Below are 18778 nucleotides of genomic sequence, written 5' to 3' on the forward strand. Positions count from 1 at the left end.
CGAGGTTTTTTGCCGCAAACAAACACGCCACGTGGGTTGCCGACAGAAGGACACAAATATTTCCAGCACGCCACCGCAAACACGGCCGCCGCGCACCAAAGACAACGGCAGAAGCAAGCCGCGACCACGAGGAAAGAAATGTCCACGTAGAAGGCAATAGATGGAATGGGGCTCATCCGCGAGCAATTTAGCCACCAGGCCTCGACACCACACACCAATGAGCAATGTGGACACTTGAATGTTTCCTCTCACTTTGCTCCTTGCTCACGAGATGAAAATGAATGTTGCCATTTGTTTTTTTCCCCTTCCTTGTTCCTCGATGAGCGACAGGTGCTTGTTTACTCCCCACGTGTGCCTTGCCGGCGGGCCCGCGTGCATGAAAGACGCAACGGATGCGTTTGGGAAACGAGAGAAGGTTTTATTTAGTCAGGTGGAACCGTGCCTCAGCTCCTCGGTGCGCCACTAATATCTATGCCCGTGAACTATGCGGAGGCACTTAAAGGCTTCGTCCTGAGTTACCACACAGTAATCGGCTGCGCTTAGAAGTCTCGGTCCCAACCTGAGAACTCCTCATCGGCCTTGGTCTGGTCCTGAGGGAAGCGGTCGAAATTGATGTAGCACGGGCCCTGAAGGCAAAAGCAAAGTCAGAGACAAACATTGTGTTTTTCTCTTTGGAGTTGACCTCACCTTGCGTATGAGGCGGACGGTGGGCGCGTCCAGCTGCGCCACGCGCAGCTTGTGCCAGTTCATGTTGCCAAACCACCTGTGGGCAAAAAGAGGTCAAATGTATTGGTTTGCGTTGAGCCTGCTTGCGTCCCCAGGCCAAAAGCTCGGTCACCTGTGATGTCGGACGTCTTTAATGCCGTTCTTGGTGTTTCCCAACCTCTGGCCGGGTCGCGGTCTGCAACGGCCGGCGACAAGGGCGAGAATAAGCCATCGAGCGCTCTGCGTTCCGCGCGTGGTGCTCTCACCTGCACAGCTTACTGACGATGGACTTGGCCGCCTCGCTTAGGTAGGGAGGATACGTGAGCACGCCGTCCAAGATCTTGGCGTAAATCTTCTGAGGCTCCGAGCTCGAAAAGGGAGGACTTGAATTAAACGTGACAAAACAAGATGGGGTCAAGCGGGCCATCGTTTTGTTTTGTTTTTTTCTTCGGTCATTAGACTTCATCTGTGGATGTTGGCCACTTTGCACGGTGTCATAATAAAGTAAAATTGAACTCGTTATCAGAAATGAACACAAACGTCATAACGTGGACAAGGAGATTGGACACTTTGATACCTTCCCACCAGCAGCTCGTAGATGAGGATACCCAGCGACCAGAAGTCAACCGCAAAGTCGTGTCCCTGGTTCTTGATGATCTCGGGGGCCATGTATTCAGGAGTCCCCACAAAGGAGTAGGACTTCTCGCCGCTCACCAACTCTCGGGCAAAACCAAAGTCCACCTGCGAGGCAAGAGAAAGGACCGTGGTTTCCATGTCATCACCGGAACGGGGGCGGGATGAACGCAGCCCACCAGTTTGACGTAGCCCCGCGCGTCCAGCATGAGGTTCTCGGGCTTGAGGTCTCTGTACATGATGCTCTTCTTGTGGAGGTAGGCGTAGCCCTCCACCACGCACGCCGTGCAGAAGACGGCAATCTGCTCGTCGAAACGCCCTCTGAGCGGCAAAGGGACATTTGGCATGGACCGCGCCGCGCGCATGCGGGATGAGGCGTGTTTGCCTTCCTCACACTTCTTTGAGTTTGGTCCAGATTTCTCCGCCGCCGCAGAACTCCATCACCATGTAGATGTAACGCGTGTCTTTGAAGGCAGCGTGAAGTCTGCAAAGGCAACATTTACAATTTCAGGCGGCCGGCAAAAGGCCAGGCGGACTCCTCTCGGCGTCTTTACCTGACGATGAAGTCGCACTGGACGGCCTTGAGGATCTTCTTCTCAAACAACATGTGCTCCTCCTGTCTCTTGGCAACGATGTGCTTCTTACTCACTCGCTTTATGGCGTAGTACTTGCCGTGATTCAAGGTGGTCATCTTAGCGAGAGCCAAAGCTTCAGTACGGCCGAAAGCGGCGGCGAGCGGCGGCCAAACTCACCAGTTCCACGCGGCCGAAGCCTCCGACTCCCAGCGTGACCGGGTCCCCTTGGTAGCGGCCCTCCTGGTACAGGACCGGCACCAGGTCCTTCAACCTCAGAGTAGTGTTGAGGCTGGCGCGCACAAAGACCATTGAGCCGACCTGACGACGGCGCCCTCCGCCCACCAGGCTCTCTCTCACCTGGACTTTAGCGGAGCCTGCGCCTCCTGCAGCATCTTGGAGCTGACCGGGAAGAAGACCAAGGTGTTCAATTCAGCCTCGGTAACGGGACGGCGCGTAAAGGAGAAAGGCTTACTCGTCAAAAAGCTCCAAGTGCTCGACGGGGATGGTCTCCTCAAACACCCTTGAGCAAGTTTGACAAAAGCAATTGGCCTTCAATTCGATCGGCGATGCTAATTAGCACAAAGCTAGCGAGGCCTTTGCGCACGTGGACTTACTCTTTGTCGATGGAGAAGCAGGTGACGTGCCCGTCGGCCGTGCAGGTGGCCGTTCGCAACACTTCGCTGCGGGAAGCACAAAAGGCGTCAATTGCTTCAATTGTTGGCCGCGAAATTCAAGCGCGGGCCGGCGGCGTGGTGCTGTCTCTGTTGCCGTGACCGTGATATTCCGGCTTTGCGTGACAACAAAGTTAGTTAGCAGCATCAAATGCCAATCCAGGCGCCGCCACGGTTACCGTATGAGGGCCTGCTCCCCGAAATGCTCGCCCTTCGCCATCCTTCGGATGGGCTTCTGAAGCCCGTTGACGCTTTTGGTCACCAGGACCTGTCGGGAGAGAGGGAGGGAGGGAGGGAAAAGACACTGGGCAGAGCCTGTCGAATGACATCATCGCAAAGCTGAGAATGATACTCGCCTCTCCTTTGAGGATAATGTAGAAGGTGTTGGCTTCGGCGCCCTCTCGCACGATGACCTCTTTGTTCTGGTACTTCACCTGCACACAAGGGTGAGGAGGGGCGGGTCAAAATCTTCACTCGGTACAAAATGGAGAAAAACGGCGGGTCGCACCTCCTCCATGGAGTCGATGATTTTGGACAACTGGACATCGTTCAGGTCCTTCAGAGTCCGAGACCTTCAAAGCCCCCAAAAGAAATGGACGTTGAAATGAGCACTTAGCGCGAGTGAGGGGCAACCACGGCGGACGCACGTCTTCAAGAAGCCCAGGAGCTGCTCTCGTTTCTTCTTGGATTTGTTGGTGATGATGGTCCTGTACGTCTGTCTCTCCATGGACCACAGACGCACCTCCGTCTTTGCTGCGGGCAAGAAAAACAACAAACAAAAAGCAAATTCTTTGTTTCCTACTTCAAAACAGGCTGCTTTTATGAATGGACACGTCGCTCTGCGGTGAGTTATGAAGGAAGGCAAAAACAAAGACGTGAGCGGAATACAGATGAAAGCCAAAGGCGGGAAAGCGCGTCCGTCCGCTGCTTAGTGGCACACGCATTCGGCGCTGACCTTTAACCGTGGCCGTTCGTTTGCAGTTGTACAAGATGGCCAACTCCCCGAAGATGTCGCCAATGCTCAGGGTTCGGAGGTCCCGGCCCGCTTGGCTGACCAGGAGCTCGCCGGCTACGAGCAGGAAGAAAACTGGGATGTTATTCGTGTCAAGTCACAGGGCGAGCGATGGACGGCGGGCGGCGCACCTGCCACGATGTAGATGCTGTCCCCCTCCGTGCCTTCCTTGATGACCTCGCTGCCGCGGCCGACGGCCGAGGTCTCCAGGAGGTCCACCATCATGGCGATTTGCTCGTCGTCCAGCCGGCTCAGGAAGTCGTTCTTGCGGATGGCTTTGACGATCAGGCCGGTCTCGCTGCGGACGAGCCATCGATGGGCCCGATTGGGTTTGCGGGGCAGAGAAAAAGCGTCAACTGACCTGTCCGTTTTCTTGACTCTGGACTTCCTGATCTCCAGCGTCTCCGGGATGGGTTCGGACGCGATGACGGCGGCGCGACTGGTCCTGAACTCGGGTTTGATCTCGTCGCCGCCGCTCGGAGGAGGAAACTCTGCAAATAGGTTGTTGTTTTTTTTTTGTTAATGGAAGTCATCCGCCACCTTGCCAGTTTTATACGGCCCGAGTGGACTTACCGAGATCGTGGTACTGAGTGTGGAGCTCTTGCAGAAGTTTCTCCTTCTCCTGCAGGCGTTGCTCTACGGGTACACAGGAATGCATTTTTGAAAGAAGGGCAAATGCGGCGGCGGCGGCGGCGACAGGCTGAGCTACGGACCCAAGTCTTTATTTTGCCTCTGCAGCTCCTTGTTGATGAGGCATTGCTTCTCCAGCTGCTGCCTCAGCTCCTCCACTTCCACTTCCACTTGCTTCTCCATCCCTGCAGTGCTGGCTGCTTGAACAACGACAAGACGGTTGGCCGCTCGACTCGAGTGTTTTGCAGCGCCCGCCCGGCGTGACCCCCCGCTCGCCGGCTGTGGCCCGTCGACGGGGGGGCACCGCTGGCTGCCACACTTCCTGCCCGCGGCAGTGGCGGCTAATGATCTGCTTCCTGCGGCTTAGGGGGCACACAACCTGTCAGGAGCTGGAATGATCACTTTAGATGGCAATGAACGCGAATGCCACTGTTGCCTTCCTGCCTCCATATTGTTATTTCACGATAACTTCATTCAACAGGTTTTTGGTTGTTTTTTTTAGGCACACGAAGGAATCGTGGGCTGGCGTCGCCCACCCTCAAGCAAATGACAATATTTCTTTTCAAGACAGGGACAACGCACATTTGTGTTGGAGTATTAAAACACCTGCAAGTCAATCTGACCCCACTGTGTTTTATGACAGGCACTCTATATTTGGCATGATTGCATGGAAAGTGCTTTCTTACGCTTATCTTTGCTGACTAAACATGAATACGAGGCAAATAAAGAAAGCCTATCTTCAAGCGGTACACGTAAAAAGGTGAGAGGAGTTTTGAAGGTGGCGGCAGGCGGGCGGGCGCACGTTGGCTCACCTGCAGGCTTGTACGAGAGCTCGGCAGTCCGGACCAGAGCTTCACCTCATCCGCATGGGTTCGGATCCCCAAAATGTCTGCCTCTTGTCTTTGACTCTTTAGCAGTCCTTGTTTTTTTTGCCCGTCTGTTCGTCCGTCCGTCCGTCCGCCTGCCTGTCTGTCTATCTGTCTGCCTGCCTGCCTGTCAATCTTTGCAGGCAGCTCCTCTGGCAGCGAATCATTTACTGTCACCTGAGGCTCCTCCCCTCTCTCCAGGTAGGGGGAAATATACAGAGGAGGCGGGGGGAACAAGCAGAGGATGACGATGAACACGCATGCAGGAGGTGTCAACAAAAGCAACATACACAGCAGTGAACGAGGGCTATTTGGCAAATAATGGACCCAATGCGACTTTGCACGGTCCGTGACTTTTCTCCTCACTAAAAGGCCTTTTTTTTAAAATTTTTTTATTTCCACCTCTCTCCCTTTTTCTTTGCTGGCGGAAGGCACGGCACGGTGCTATCTAAATGAGAGGGCGTGGGCCTTTTTATCGAAGCTTCGGGTTAATTATTGATCGGTCGCCGTGGTTAATCAGCGACACCGCTGACCCTCAAGCACAGATTAAAGGCCTCCCGAAGGGGGAAGGTTAAGAAAAAAAAAAATTTTTGAACATGGTGATAGCAGAAGGTATCAATGTGAATGCGGATTTGTACTTTTTTTTTTTTTTATACAAGCCAAATGAATTTCTGTTCTAATTATGATGTGAAAAGTGCATTTTAGCAATCGTGATTATCATGATATTTTTTCTACCCATTCCATCTTGTGGCAATGTTGGAGCATTTAATGTAAAGCCTGTCAAGTCTTGTACAACGACACAGAAGTGAAATAAAAGTAAAGCGGCCCTTTAAATAGCAGCCAATTTGTGTTTAATTTAGGTAACTAACTTCAGTGGCTCACAGAAAAACAACAATGGGGAAAAAAAAGCATATTTAAAAGTGTCTTTTCTTTGCATTCTATTTGCGAGTGGGACGACTCATGACAAGAATGATGTCATTTGATTGGATTGATCGTCAGCGTCCTGAATCGTGACGGCGAGCTTACGAGGTAGATGAACATTTGCGCAGAGTTGCGTTTGTTCGATGGGGGGAAAAAAAAAAAAAAAAAAAGTGGTACGTGTTTTGTTTTGTGTTCTTGGCATGTACATTCAGTCAGCTGGGCGCCAGGCCGCAGGCTTTGCGGACGTCCAGCGGGTGCTCCAGGACGGCTCGGACAAACTGGCTGAAGAGGCGCTCCATGTAGCCCACGGCGCGCGGGAACAAACCCTCCAGGAAGGCGATGTGGCCGCCGTGCGACGTGACCACCAGCGCCACGTTGGGCAGCTCCTTGGCTACGCTCAACGGGAAGGCTGCAACCATTTTCACCGGAAGAATGACCATTTGTCATCACAATATCGCCGCTAGCATTTGTGAAACCCACCGTGTTGCGGGGAGAAGGGGTCGTCGGCGGCGTTGAGGCACAAGACGGGCACGGCCGTCTGCGGGAGCTTCCAGTCGGGGCTGGCGTGGCGGTAGTACTCGGCGCACGAGGAGTAGCCGAACAGCGGCGCCGTGAAGCGCTCGTCAAATTCGCGGATGCTGCGCGCCTAGGATTGGAATTGCTCAACAAACTTTTGCTCACACTCCATTTGCTAATCTTCCATATCATGTTCCCACCTCATGGGCGAGACGCCTACCTTGAGCACGTGATCGATGTCCACCACCTTCTCCAGGATCTTCCTGTGCCTGCGACGTAAAAACAAATAAAACACGGAACATAGGAAAAAAAAAAAACGGAACACTCGAAGCTGACCTGCGGACGGCGGCGCACAGTCCTCGAGTGAGGTGCTTGTTGAAAAGCAGCCAGTTGAGCACCGCCTCCATGCTTTGCGCCGACTTCAAGGCGTCCCAGGGGACGGAGACGGTCAGGCCCGCCACCAAGCCCGACTGGCCGCCCTTGCGGCCGAGGTAGTTGAGCAGCAGCATGCTGCGTGCGCACAACGGGAGCTTTGCGTCTTTCGTCTTTCCCGAAACGCAAAACGGGGCCGGTGGTGCCCACTCACCCTCCTAAGGAGACGCCAAGGCCAAAGACCGGGGCTTGCGGGTAGAGGCGCTTCACGTGTTGGACCACCAGCTCCAGATCGGACGTGTTAGCCGCGCAGAACGTGAGCGGCGTCTGAAGGCCAGAGAGACGCTTTGGCTCCAATCTGATTGCATCAAGGTTCATAGAAGACTTACAAGTAGCTCTTCTCCTCCAAAGCCTCTGTTGTTGAAGACCACACATCTGGAAGAAGTGGCATGTTTGCACAAATTCACACTTGAGGCCCAGATACAAACGGGTGGGACCGGGCGGGCGGGCGTCCGCCCACCTGTAGCCGTGAGCGGCGGCCTGCCTGACGGCGTGCAACACGTAGGACTGTCGGCTGTTGCCCGTCAAGCCCGGCAGGATGAGGACGGTGGGCCGCGTGGACGCTTGCGGGTAGGCGGCGCTGCCGTCGTTGTCCTCCCAGTCCAGCGAGATCTGACCGCCGTCGGCCGTCCGGATGCGCTCGCTGACAGACGCATTAGTGGGGGGGGGGGGGGGGGTTACTTCATGGACAATCACGCGCATGATTTTGCAAATGAGCTTTACTTGCGATATTCGACGTGCGGTCTGGACTTGATGAGGAAACACAGCACGGTTTGTAGGCGGCCTCCCCAGCACCACGGTGTCGGCCTGAAGATCTCGCTCAACGCGGGACAGCGCTCCTGGAGGAAGTCACCGAACTTCTCGCCGCACACCACCAATGGCCTCTGAAAGCAATAGCTCAAAGTCAAGCCAGGATGATGACAGAAATTGGAAAATGATCACACGGTAACCAATCCTGACAGGCACACCCGTAAGAAATGCAAGAGACGGTTTAGAATGTAAACAATGAATGCATCACTTGAATTCAATATCACCTGACTCTTGCGGCCCCACAAGTAGCAGAAGGCAGCCGTGAGGGAGCACAACAGCACGGTGTCAACCCTGGAGACCAACTCCCAATGGACCGTCCACAGGTCCAGGAGCGACAATGACATGGCGCCGGCTTCAGTCCAACTCCAATGAAAACAAACCAAAAAGGCAGCTAGCGTTCGCCACAAACCGGCCGGCGTTCAATGTAAATGAGCAATTAAGCGACACATGAGAACACAAAGCCGATAACCCGACTCGGTCCGGTCCGTTAATCATTTACGATAACGCCGCTGACCGGTGCCTGAGGGCAACATAACGGATTGGTTCACTTCCGGGTTGCATGTCAAGCGCGTACGGCGAAATCAATTATTTCTTTTTGTTATTATTTATACCGTTGTTATTGACACACTAGAACGATTTGGTGAGTTTTCCACACATTATATCCACTGAATTAAAGAGAATCTAATCGTCGTACGTTCCATCAGGAAGTCACAGTCTGACGTCACTGGCTGTTCGACTACAAAGATGGCCGCAAGATGACGCGCATGCGCAGGCGTCTATACGTTTTTAGGTTTATTCTAATGTAATAGTCGTGCTGTTTTAGACGAGAAGCAGCTGAAGTTTGTTTGAATAGCATAAAATGACTCGCCTTTATATAGTATACATTTATTTTACAGATCATTAACATATTTTTTAGTTTTTTTTTCAAATCACCTAGGATAGGTGTCTGTCTTCCACCAAATGTGAAATCATTCACTGCACAATGGCAGTAAATGGTTCTTTTGCTTTATTTTCGTTGATATGTACAAAGTAGCATATCTAACAAAGATCTCATTGAGTAGCAATGTTTTGGAGAGCGAGACCTTCTGTGTCTTTGTGCTGGCAAAAGCTCACTTAAGGACACTTTACTAATAGCCTCACAACTCCATCATGTACACACACAGTAGAACTAGATATCATTCTATTTGAAGTTTTAAAAAAATAAACACCCCACAATTAGAAACATTTCTACAAAGGTTTGAAATAGACAACATTTCTGTGGATGTATTCATCTTATCGGTCACAGATGTACATCATTTGAGCAAAAAAAAAAAAAATGCTACAAAAATTCAAGAAAAAGACCATGTTTTGGGAGTCGGGGCATCGGAGGCATTTTCATCATGATTGTCAGGGGAGAGGCGAATGTTGGACTTTGTCCAAAACTGCCAACTTCTCGTTCAATTGCAGCCATGAGTCCAGGAGACCTTTCATCGTGTCCTCTTCTGGTAGACATGTGCACCCAATTTCCTGTCCTTTGGTAAAACGGATTCCCCCCCCGGCCCAGGTCTCAAGAATCCTTGAATCTCTCAAATGCAGATGCAGTGTCTGTCTATTCAGCGGAGAAGTGGACCTTCGAGGGCAGCGAAGGCGCTCGCATTCTCGAGTCCGCTACTGTCCCTGCATGTCGCCGGCACCTTGGGCCCGCGCCGCCGTGGCGCTCAGGTACTGCCAGCTGACGGCCGCCAGCAGCATGGCGGCCGACAGGTACACGGGCGACAGGTGCTGGCTCCTGACGGGCAGGTCTGACGATTGAGATTTCTCCCTTATGAGCGCCAAGATGCGCAGCGTCTCGTCCCGCGACGGGTCCGCCAGCGAGACCTTGTGCAGAATCTGCAGGCAAAAGCACAAGGTTGAAACGTTGCCCTTGATTCACATCCATCGATTTCATTTTGATTTGTGCCGGCCGCCTTGACTTGAAAACCGATACATAAAAGATGGCCACCTCCTGGCTGTACTGGCTGATGATGTTCTGCACGGCTCGCATGTTGGTGGCCTCCATCATGAGCGTGACGGCCTGCCCCTTTCGGATCTTCACCACCCCCTGGAACACCAGCGGGTTGTTGTAGCACGATGACAGGGTAGCTATCGCCATCACCTGGTCAACGAAGGGATTACAGAAATGGAAACATAGGAACTCGAATGGGGAGATGAGTTCAGTGGTAGCTGGTTCCATTTGTAGGAGGCGGATGCTGCGGGGCAGGCTGTGGCCTTACCTGAGGGATGGCGCAAAAGTTGAAGACGCTCTGGTTGCGCAGGCGGGCCAGGTAGGCGATGACGTCCGGCACGTGACGCAGCGCGTCCGTGACCAGCAGGTTGAGACACGACAGAGCCGACTCCAGCTTCTCGGGCTGCGCCAGGTCCTCCAGACGGCCCGCAAACTGACTCCACGCCTTGTGGAAAAAAAGGAGCTCTTTTCATACTATTCCTTATTTGCTACGGACAAAAACCGACGCCGTGCAAACGGAGCGCGTTTCCCACCTCTTGTGGCCAGAAGGCACGTCCCTCCTTGGTGTCCTCCAGATAGTCTCGGATGATGTTGGTCTTCTGGAGGAACAGGCCCATGGAGTTGGCCAAGTCCGTGTCCCAACCCACCTCCGGCTCCTCCAGCTGAGACGCCGAGAAGAGGCGAGACAGGCCTATGCCCACCAGCCCCGCCACAAAGTGGCAATACTGCACGGGCGAATAGCAACGAGAGAAACTGTCACACTGTGGCTCAATATTTGGCAACAGTGCACAATGTCCAAAAGTCAAAGGAACTAAAAATACACATCTCTAAAATCCCTTCACGAGATCTTTAAGGTGTTCCTAAAAGAACCGGGTTCACCTTGTCCCACTCCTTCATGGATCCGACTTTCTTCTCCAGGAATTCCGCCATTCCGACTCCCATCCGGCGGCAGATGTCCGAGATGACCGCCCGATATTCTTCAGCCAGGTTTCGGAATTCCAAAGATATCTGCCGATTGTGGTCAGCCAAATATTTACCCCAAACACGATAACACAGCACAAAAAAAAAAACCACAAGTGCGAGCTTATCACTGAAGTGGCCTTTTGTCACGTAGAAGCTACTGACCGTGGGGAAGTCCTCCAGAACTTGGCGGTCTTTCTCCTGGCTCTCGCTGAAGCTCCAGGCGTCCTGGTAAAGGTAGGTGTGGAATTCATTCAGCATGGGAACTTTTTTGTCCAGGGGGATGCTCATGTCGTCCTCCACTGTGTCCAACGCCCGGAGAACCAGGTAGAAAATGCACACGGCGTGTCTGAAATAGAACAGACAGAGGACAACTTTGTACGTACACATAAGTAATAAAAGATCAGATCATTGTGGCGTTCTCAATTTCCAATTGGAAAAACGTGAGCTGCTGCAACAACAGTGCGCACACTTGCCGAGCCAGGCGAGCAGGGGGCGGGGCCACGCTTGTTTGTGTCCCAAGTCCCACTCACCTTAGCTCGCCGTCCAGGGCCTGAATGACAGCCGCAAAGCTCCTGCTGGTTTGGTTCAGGTACACGTAACACGTCCTCAGGCTCTGGCTCATGGACTCCTGGCACGACAGACAACACAAGGCCGCGTGACGACCGAAGCCCTTCGCTCTCGGGACGCTGGACGAGAGCGAGGCTCCCCGCAGGCCCCGCCCGCCCAGCCTTCGGCCCGACAGCAGCGAGCGGGGGGGACAGGCGGCCGTCGGGCCCCGTGGCGCCACCGACAAAGAGCGCTTAAACACGGCCAGCGAGATGGGGCACTTGCAGCACGCTCCAGCGGCCATGCGACGTCAGTGGTAGCACGAGTGGACGAGCGAGAAGCCGAAGCGGCTTGGCTCGACGCGGGCGTGCGTGCGTGCGGGCGGGCGGGCGTGCGCGCGCGGCGTGTAGAGGGCGTCAGGGGAGCAGCTGCTGAGACAACCTTGGAGTCAGGGGGGGCACTCGACTCAACATTTTGCAACACGGAGACGCCTCCGCCTTCCTCTGCACCCTTGGCGCTAGCTTGGTAGACGTAAATAAATAGACCCCATGTTTAGCAAGGAATGAACGTCAACGGCGCCGCCATATTGAATGTGTCAATAAACAAGTACAATTCATATTAAGGGAAGCCGGTGCAACATTGCTATAAGTGCATACGTTAACAAAAAATATAGCTTAAGATTGAATACAATTAGAACGGACTTCGAAGTCAATGCAACAGAACTGTACTTTTCTTCTATGATATTCTTTCTTGTCTTTTCGATTGTTGACAACTGTTTGACACTGCAGTACTTACTGCACGAGTTGCTTTTGCCTCGCAAAGTGCAGCTTTGGTGCAGGTACTATGACATTTTACAAAACAATGAGGAAAAATACAAAACACGGTCTTCTGTCACTGTCTAGTGGCCGGTTAGTGTAATTGCACAAACTTGTGGCTCCTTCCACTGGTTAGCCTCTTTGAAATGATTTGCAGACACGTCTGAATTGTGCCACGCTAAAGAATTTCCACTTGAATTTATAGCAAAATAACGTTCGGGTTCGCACGTGTTGATACTTGCCGGGGTGACACTGACGTCAAAACGGCGGGATTAGCGGCCCAAATCCTGACATCATCAACCCTCCAACGTATTGCAGAAGATATGAAATCAATCTCCCTTATTTGTCTTCCTTTAGATGTTTGCTCCAGTTTTACTCACGTAATCCAATTTGGGCATGACGGCTCGGCAGCCTCCCATTTTAAATTTAAAGAGGTTGTAAATCTCTTCCGGGTGGCCGAGAGACTTGAGGATGTCCATGTTGCCTAGTCTATCGGGCTGCAGGAAGCGTAAAACAAAATGCCCGTGGATGCGAGAAGAAATAATAAAGATACACGAAGGTATGTAGAGGAGAGAGAGGACTGCATGCACTTTCTTTCTTTCTCTCTCTCTCCCGGCTGGGGCCAGGTCGACTCACGCCTCCGATTGGCTGGGAGAGCATGGGGCTAGGGGGCGGTGGCCAATGAGCGAGCAGAGCGACTGGTGTGATGTCCCGCCTCCCCGGACGTCAGCACAGCTTGGCTTTTGATTGGCTTTTGCATCCATAAGCCCTGGCGAATGGTTGAAACGAGCTGGAAATATGCAATCGATTGATCCACTTGTCAAAGATTGAACATATTTGAAGTCACGCAATTGATGACAGCCTTACTGGTCCTGGCACAAGGTACACCTGCACAATCTACTGAGGTGCTTCTGAACCGTCATTTTGCATGAGAAAACAATCACACCAAGGCACAAAAACAAAGTCTGGCAAACATTATTGGTGGCAAATACTGGAGCAATTAAGTCAAACTGGATCCAATGATAAAGGATTTATTGTTTGGATAGAGGCGTGAAGTGAAATGTTGAACATCATTTGCCTCCCTTCCCTTCATTGAACATTTGCAAGTCGTATAGGTAGTGTCATGTTAGTGCACGCTCATGCATTTTCTGGCTTTTTGCAATATTGCCCAAACGAGTTTCGATACTGGAGTGAAGAGCCTTTACACATGTAAGCTTTTCTATCATATAGCACATTGACACGCTTGCCACCAGAAATACTGTACAATCATTCTACACGGTGAAACGTGGAGCTTACGAAGCTGCTTAATAATGAACCGATTATGTGGCTACGTTTGGAAATAAATACTATCGTATAACAGGATCCCGACAGCGAGAGCGCGGATCGAATTTTCTCGAAGATTTGTCGACAACGACGCAAAGGGCGGGCCCTATTTTTGTGCCCCAATCAAGGTGTGCATGGGTGGACTTTGCTTGTGCTGTCTATGAAAAATAAGAGCCCAAAAGGTTAAGCACACCAAATGAGAATGTACAAAAAAGGCAACATTTACAATTTACTTTTGCCACTTTGTGTCATTTCTCCCGAACGAAATGTTCTTGATAATGAACGTGACGATACAATCGCTATCGCTTGAAGATAATATTTGGATATTCTGTGACTAGAAATGCCAACGCTTGGCCACGTAACGGGAAAATGTAGCAACTTTTCGACAAATGCCGCTGTAGTTGAGGCCCGTCACCTTCGGCCTGTGCGACTTTGCCTGAGTAGATGCGTCAATACTGACCTGGACATTGAACTCTGACCTGTTTAATTGTGTCACAAATGGAATTGGACGCGAAGCCTTGCCATTCCAAATGGTGTTTTGAACCTTGTCACAGCGCTCCGCCCCCGTCGGCCCACCGCCCACGCACGTCTCGGTCCTACGCCAGGATGAGGTTGTTCCACGGCTCGGCCTTTGAGCCCGAAGAGCCGCCGTGACCCCCGGGGGACATCCTGAGAGCCAGGCTTCCGCCTTGAGCCGTCATGTAGGCGGGGAGAGCTGAGATCTGGTGCAAAAGGTCACAAGAATTGAAGAAAAAAAAAAAAAAAACGATACTCAAGTGGAAATGGTACAATTTGACTGCACCTGCGAGTGTGCGCCATTGTGGGTGTACAAAGTGAGAGTCTCCGGTTCGGCCTTTATCTGTCGGGCTTCCTCGGAAACGGCCGAAGAGGAGGAGGATGAGCCGGGGCCCCGGGGAGTGCCGCCGGGTGCCGTCGGAGTCCCCTCGTTGCTTGGAGGCCCTGTGGAGCGCCACGCTGATGTTAATCACACGGCAGGAAGCTCCTGACATTTTCCAGCTTGCTAAAAGAAGTCAAGGGGTCCAATCATTTGCCGCTAACCAGTTTGACTCTTGTTCAGGTTCTTGGGTTTGCGCTTGCGGGTCTGGATGCCCTCTTTTTTCATGGCGAGCGGGCGCGGGACCTGTCCAAAAAGGTGAAGTCACGGTGAAATATAGCCCCAAAGTATTTTCTCCTCTTTGTTTTTACCCCGTGCAGTTTCATGTAGAGACCGCAGGCGTTGCACACGGGCTCTCCCTCTGCGTTGCGCCGCCACAGGGTGGTGGTGGTGGTGTGGCAGTTGGTGCACGACAGGCCCAGCCTCCGGGAGGCCGACTAGAGGACACACGGACGGACGGGAGGGAGGGCTCAGATCGCTTGGCCTCTGCTGCTGCTGCTGCTGCTGCTATGAGTGAGAAAAGCTTTTGGCCCACCAGTCGCCTCTGGGGCTTGATGAGAGGTCTGTTGATGCCGTTCATCTTGTGGTAAAGGCCGCAGGCGTTGCACAGGTAGTGGCCCGTGCCGTCCCGCCTCCACAGCGGCGTGGACATGGCCCCGCAGTTGACGCACTCTCGGCCCTCGGCGAAGTCATCAAAAAGGTCTGCGGGACAGGGACACGCACGCACCGCACCGTCAGCGACTTGAGCAAATTGCCGACGGCGTCTGGAAATCATTGACCTTGGTCTCCTTTTGTAATGTTGCCTGACCATTTTTCTTCCATTTCAATGAGATAAATCATGCAACAGAAATGATCTGAAATAAATGGTGGATCGATTCATTTGCAGAAATGTGTTATAATAATGCACAACTGTGTTGGTTGTGTTTTTTTAAAACTTGTTTCTTGTAGCAATTATACATTTTTTGCTTCTTTTACAATTGTGGTCCATTTTGGTTTTTCATTTTGAAGGACTTGGTGGCCAGTGAAGGGCTTTTATCTTATATTGTTGTCATTCTCTTGACATTTGTGCAACCAAAACAAATATTATTATTATTATTTATTTTTTAAAATATAGATTAGGAAAGATTCAAATCAACCTTCAGCCCTGCTTGTGTGGCTGTGGACCAGCAGCAGCAGCAGTAACGGCAGGAGGTGCAGGCCCCAGCCAGCGCTTATCTACCCCCCCTCCCCAGCAGATAAAGCCAGTGCTGGAAATAGAGACGCAATAGAAGCTTCATCACACGGGGAGACATATAGAGACTCGGAGTTTCTGGCACAGATATGGTGAGCCAGCACCTGCACAAGTGCAGGGGCCGCTATAGGAAGACGCGTGCGCCTCATAATCATAACGTGCGCTATCTTCTTTCTTTTCACCCTGCTGTCTAATATTGTATTGTGATCCAGCAGATCTCACCCAAGGCTGGGAGCAAAACAAAGTCAAGCGAAGGAAGCTAACCTTGAGTGCGGAAGCTAATGTAGCCAACACATCAACGCAAGACAATACTCTTGTTGCACTCCAGTGTAATGTACAAATGTCAGCGTGTCTCCTTATCAGGCCGGCCATTTAAAAACAACACTTTAGCATCCAACCAGGACAAAGGTGGAAGTCGGAAAATCAACCGCCAAAGCCGCTGAAAAAAAGACAGCCATAAATTCAATGGCAAAACTCATTGCCTCAAATGTGATTCGTCACTTTCTTTGATCAGATTCATGTTGATGTGATTTTTTTGAAGAGGCCATTTCATGAATGAAGTGTGAGTGAAAGCATCAGCTTAGGTCAGATTGGATCAATCGTCTTATCGGCTGAACACACCTCAGTATTTTTCCTGTGTTTTTATCCCGCTCTTCGAAGGGAAAACATTTCAAGAAATCTCGAAAGATGCCACGATAGCGCTCACGTGACATTATGAAGTCATATTATGCCAGAATGATGTCATTTCATGGCTACCAGTCACACTGCGGAAAATCATCTTTCAAATAAATGATTGTATCAATTGACTTAAAAAATATATAATAATAAACGATTCAGTTTAAAGTGTTGTTTTAAGAAAAAAAAATGTTGAAATGAAATACCCTCCCACACACGCATTAAGTTGCTCTTATAAAAATGACTGGTATGAACTTGATTTATTTTAATGTTTTGCTGGGGTTTTAATTTGATACGTGCAATATTTCCTTCTAATTGCAATGGGGTCAAATTGCAAAAAAAAAAAAACGTGCTTTGAATAATGTTGGATTTTTTTAAAGACGTATTTTGGGGAGGTGAAGTAGCATTTTTCACGATTTACACTGTAATCCTACAATGGAAATTACGCGCATTCACGTTTACAAAATCGAGTTGAACTGTACACTTCAAATTGAACTAAATGCTAAAAACGGACAATTGAATGGAAATTCCCTTTTTTCTCATTCATTTTCTCAACAAGAAATCAAGCAAATACGCAATGATACAACTAAGAACTATAAAAGTAACGCACGAAAAAGAAATGTAGGCTGCGTGACATTTTGACTGTGATAAATAAATTAAAAACATCCATTTTGTTCTGGCCCAGCAACGTATAAAGCGCAAGAGAAACGAAAAGTAGATAGAAGTGGTTTCATTTCGGCCATATTTTGTGCGGGCGGGGGTCAAAGAATAATTGGTCAATTCCAAGGACATTTTCTCCATGCACGCACATACGCACGCACGCACGCTCACCTATGTTGGGGTGTCGAGTCCCGCCGCCCGTCGCAGCACCTGCCTGCAGGCCGCCGTGGAGCACGGGACTCTCGAAAGGGGACGCCGACCACGTTGCGCCCATGTTGCTGCTCATGTAGGCCGGGTAGGGGCTGTGGTAGGCGCCGCCGAGCCCCCGGGCGCCGTAGTGCTCTGCTCGCCCGTTTGCAGAGATGCCCAGCGGGCTACCATAGGGGGAGGCCGCCGCCGCAGCGGCAGCCGCAGCTGCAGCCGCCGCCGCCGCTGCTGCTGCAGCCGCCGCTTGGTCCTTGGGCCCGACCGAGGCCAGAGGCGGGCTCGTCGAGAAAGTGAACCGCGGCGACACCGGGGAGTGGTTATACGTGGGCTCGACGCCCGGCTGAGCCCAGCCGGAGTGAGCGGAGGCCGGCGGCTGCGACGCGCCACCGTGCGACTGGAGGTAGGGCAGCCCGGGAATCATCTGCGTGACCACCCGGGTGGTGGGCACGTAGAGCGGCGACGTGGCCGACGACGAGCTGCTGCTGCTGCTGCTGCTTTGCAGGAAGCCGGCGGCCTCGTACGAAGGCTGGCCGCCGTGGTTGCTGCTGCTGCTGCTGCTGCTGCTCATGATTCCCTGGTACATATCCTCTCCTGGAAGCTGCACATCCGACTCACCGGAACGAAGACAAGTTGGGGTGCGACAATTAGAAGAAGAAAAAAAAACAACACCTTAGAATGTGACTTGAAGCGTGCACATCACGTCGAAAAAAAAAGCTGCAGTCGCTGCTGTCCGCCGGTCAACCTGTGCGATTGAGTCTTATCAAATTAACAAGTGAAGGGAGAGAAAAGAGGAGGAGGAGTGAATACTTAGCTCGATCAAGATCCGTCGCTCTCTCTCTCTCTTTCTCGGCCTTACATGCTCTCCCAAAACATTCATGAGCAAATTGCACCGTTGCATGGTCGTTTTGGTGCACTTTGCACGATTTATCCATGACAAATCTCCAGACGTTCTGCAAACAAACGTCGCTGAAAATGCCTTTTCATTTGGAAAGTTCAAATCACTCAATTCACTCTGACACACTGAAAGCTTGACACGTCATTATAATAATTCATCCAAATAAATATGAGCAATGTGTTTTTTGCTCCAAAAATATAGACATATTTATTTTTTGCTTTCTGCAATACAGTCTGGTGTCTAAAATGATTGTAATTAGTGTTGAAATCTATCTATCTGTCTGTCTGTCTGTCTGTCTGTCTGTCCTTCTACCGCGTCGTATGAGCTGAGTGGAAATGGGGAACTGTCATCAATGTGTAACTGCAAGCACAGCGATAAGCCGGCTAATAATATTAAGGCGTGTCTGTATGGAAGAGTGAGTGTTGCAAAGAGTGTCCTGGCGTGCCTGTCGTGGTTACCGCCGTGCCAGCCCCCCCCCCAAAAAAAATGAACAGCAAAGAAATAGCACAAAAGCACAATCATACATCATTCCTTCCGAACAAATCCACGTGTGTTTGCGTGACATCCTTGGGGGTCAAGGTATGTTGCTTCCAGGAAATGAGAAAATATGTGAAGCAGGCACCAGGAAAAGTGTCCCCGTCTCGGCTGGGCCAGCGTCTCAATGGTGTGGGGGTCACACGCGCACGGGCTCCCAGACCATGGGAGACTCCCGGCTCCAGGAAGAAGCCATCACGTGGCCACGCAGGAAGCCCGAGACGACACCACCGACGGCTCTGGTGTCATTTCACCGCGTCAGCGTAAATCCTTTTGGTT

At 51.4% G+C, this 18778-nt stretch overlaps 4 protein-coding genes across 7 annotated transcripts; all 4 read right to left on the minus strand.

The window, feature by feature from the left end:
• Positions 1-413: 413 nt before the first annotated feature.
• On the minus strand, positions 414-5404 carry prkg3 (protein kinase cGMP-dependent 3). The gene is made up of 22 exons (XM_085937490.1): positions 5039-5404; positions 4310-4423; positions 4170-4232; positions 3958-4087; positions 3728-3894; positions 3540-3653; positions 3232-3337; positions 3093-3156; positions 2941-3018; positions 2764-2852; positions 2528-2593; positions 2386-2433; positions 2271-2312; positions 2091-2202; positions 1893-2029; positions 1733-1822; positions 1518-1659; positions 1283-1446; positions 972-1088; positions 839-901; positions 688-763; positions 414-626 (listed from the first exon to the last, which is right to left on the minus strand). The coding sequence occupies exons 2-22, from the start codon at positions 4407-4409 to the stop codon at positions 540-542; spliced, it is 2055 nt and encodes a 684-aa protein (XP_085793616.1). The 5' UTR covers positions 4410-4423; positions 5039-5404; the 3' UTR covers positions 414-539.
• A 454-nt stretch (positions 5405-5858) lies between these two features.
• On the minus strand, positions 5859-8363 carry LOC147042034 (phospholipase ABHD3-like). The gene is made up of 9 exons (XM_085937489.1): positions 7996-8363; positions 7685-7845; positions 7422-7604; positions 7291-7336; positions 7116-7228; positions 6866-7039; positions 6750-6798; positions 6494-6659; positions 5859-6422 (listed from the first exon to the last, which is right to left on the minus strand). Exons 1-9 carry the CDS (start codon positions 8113-8115, stop codon positions 6226-6228), a joined length of 1209 nt encoding a protein of 402 aa, XP_085793615.1. The 5' UTR covers positions 8116-8363; the 3' UTR covers positions 5859-6225.
• Positions 8364-8640: 277 nt separating this feature from the next.
• fdft1 (farnesyl-diphosphate farnesyltransferase 1) lies at positions 8641-12942 on the minus strand. Of its 4 annotated transcripts, none has more exons than XM_085937727.1 (8): positions 12460-12942; positions 11249-11346; positions 10881-11064; positions 10635-10763; positions 10289-10480; positions 10024-10200; positions 9753-9905; positions 8641-9640 (listed from the first exon to the last, which is right to left on the minus strand). In XM_085937727.1, the coding sequence occupies exons 1-8, from the start codon at positions 12556-12558 to the stop codon at positions 9419-9421; spliced, it is 1254 nt and encodes a 417-aa protein (XP_085793853.1). In that variant the 5' UTR covers positions 12559-12942; the 3' UTR covers positions 8641-9418. The 4 variants fall into 4 exon arrangements, with proteins under 4 accessions (XP_085793853.1, XP_085793855.1, XP_085793852.1 ...); XM_085937729.1 differs by lacking the exon at positions 12460-12942 and adding an exon at positions 12322-12369; XM_085937726.1 differs by lacking the exon at positions 12460-12942 and having other exon boundaries at positions 11249-12453.
• A 152-nt stretch (positions 12943-13094) lies between these two features.
• On the minus strand, positions 13095-18778 carry gata4 (GATA binding protein 4). Its single transcript, XM_085937730.1, has 7 exons — positions 18490-18778; positions 17035-18020; positions 14833-14999; positions 14609-14734; positions 14462-14543; positions 14205-14362; positions 13095-14124 (listed from the first exon to the last, which is right to left on the minus strand). The coding sequence occupies exons 2-7, from the start codon at positions 17651-17653 to the stop codon at positions 13999-14001; spliced, it is 1278 nt and encodes a 425-aa protein (XP_085793856.1). The 5' UTR covers positions 17654-18020; positions 18490-18778; the 3' UTR covers positions 13095-13998.

This window comes from Syngnathus leptorhynchus, chromosome 18, assembly GCF_054491065.1.
Source record: "Syngnathus leptorhynchus isolate UIUO chromosome 18, UIUO_Slep, whole genome shotgun sequence".
Classification (NCBI taxonomy): domain Eukaryota; kingdom Metazoa; phylum Chordata; class Actinopteri; order Syngnathiformes; family Syngnathidae; genus Syngnathus; species Syngnathus leptorhynchus.

Coding starts and splice junctions, on each gene's coding strand:
- prkg3 (XM_085937490.1), bottom strand. CDS start 4,409: ATGGAGAAGCAAGTGGAAGTGGAAGTGGAGGAGCTGAGGCAGCAGCTG. Junction 3,338..3,539: donor ACGAACGGCCACGGTTAAAG/GTCAGCGCCGAA, acceptor TCTTGCCCGCAG/CAAAGACGGAGGTGCGTCTG. Junction 2,030..2,090: donor GCTTCGGCCGCGTGGAACTG/GTGAGTTTGGCC, acceptor GCTCTCGCTAAG/ATGACCACCTTGAATCACGG.
- LOC147042034 (XM_085937489.1), bottom strand. CDS start 8,115: ATGTCATTGTCGCTCCTGGACCTGTGGACGGTCCATTGGGAGTTGGTC. Junction 7,846..7,995: donor TGTGGGGCCGCAAGAGTCAG/GTGATATTGAAT, acceptor TATTGCTTTCAG/AGGCCATTGGTGGTGTGCGG. Junction 7,229..7,290: donor TTGGAGGAGAAGAGCTACTT/GTAAGTCTTCTA, acceptor TCTGGCCTTCAG/ACGCCGCTCACGTTCTGCGC.
- fdft1 (XM_085937725.1), bottom strand. CDS start 11,568: ATGGCCGCTGGAGCGTGCTGCAAGTGCCCCATCTCGCTGGCCGTGTTT. Junction 10,201..10,288: donor GTGCCTTCTGGCCACAAGAG/GTGGGAAACGCG, acceptor TTTTTCCACAAG/GCGTGGAGTCAGTTTGCGGG. Junction 9,641..9,752: donor TCAGCCAGTACAGCCAGGAG/GTGGCCATCTTT, acceptor TTTTGCCTGCAG/ATTCTGCACAAGGTCTCGCT.
- gata4 (XM_085937730.1), bottom strand. CDS start 17,653: ATGTACCAGGGAATCATGAGCAGCAGCAGCAGCAGCAGCAGCAACCAC. Junction 15,000..17,034: donor GACTCGACACCCCAACATAG/GTGAGCGTGCGT, acceptor CCTGTCCCGCAG/ACCTTTTTGATGACTTCGCC. Junction 14,125..14,204: donor ACAATGGCGCACACTCGCAG/GTGCAGTCAAAT, acceptor CTTTTGCACCAG/ATCTCAGCTCTCCCCGCCTA.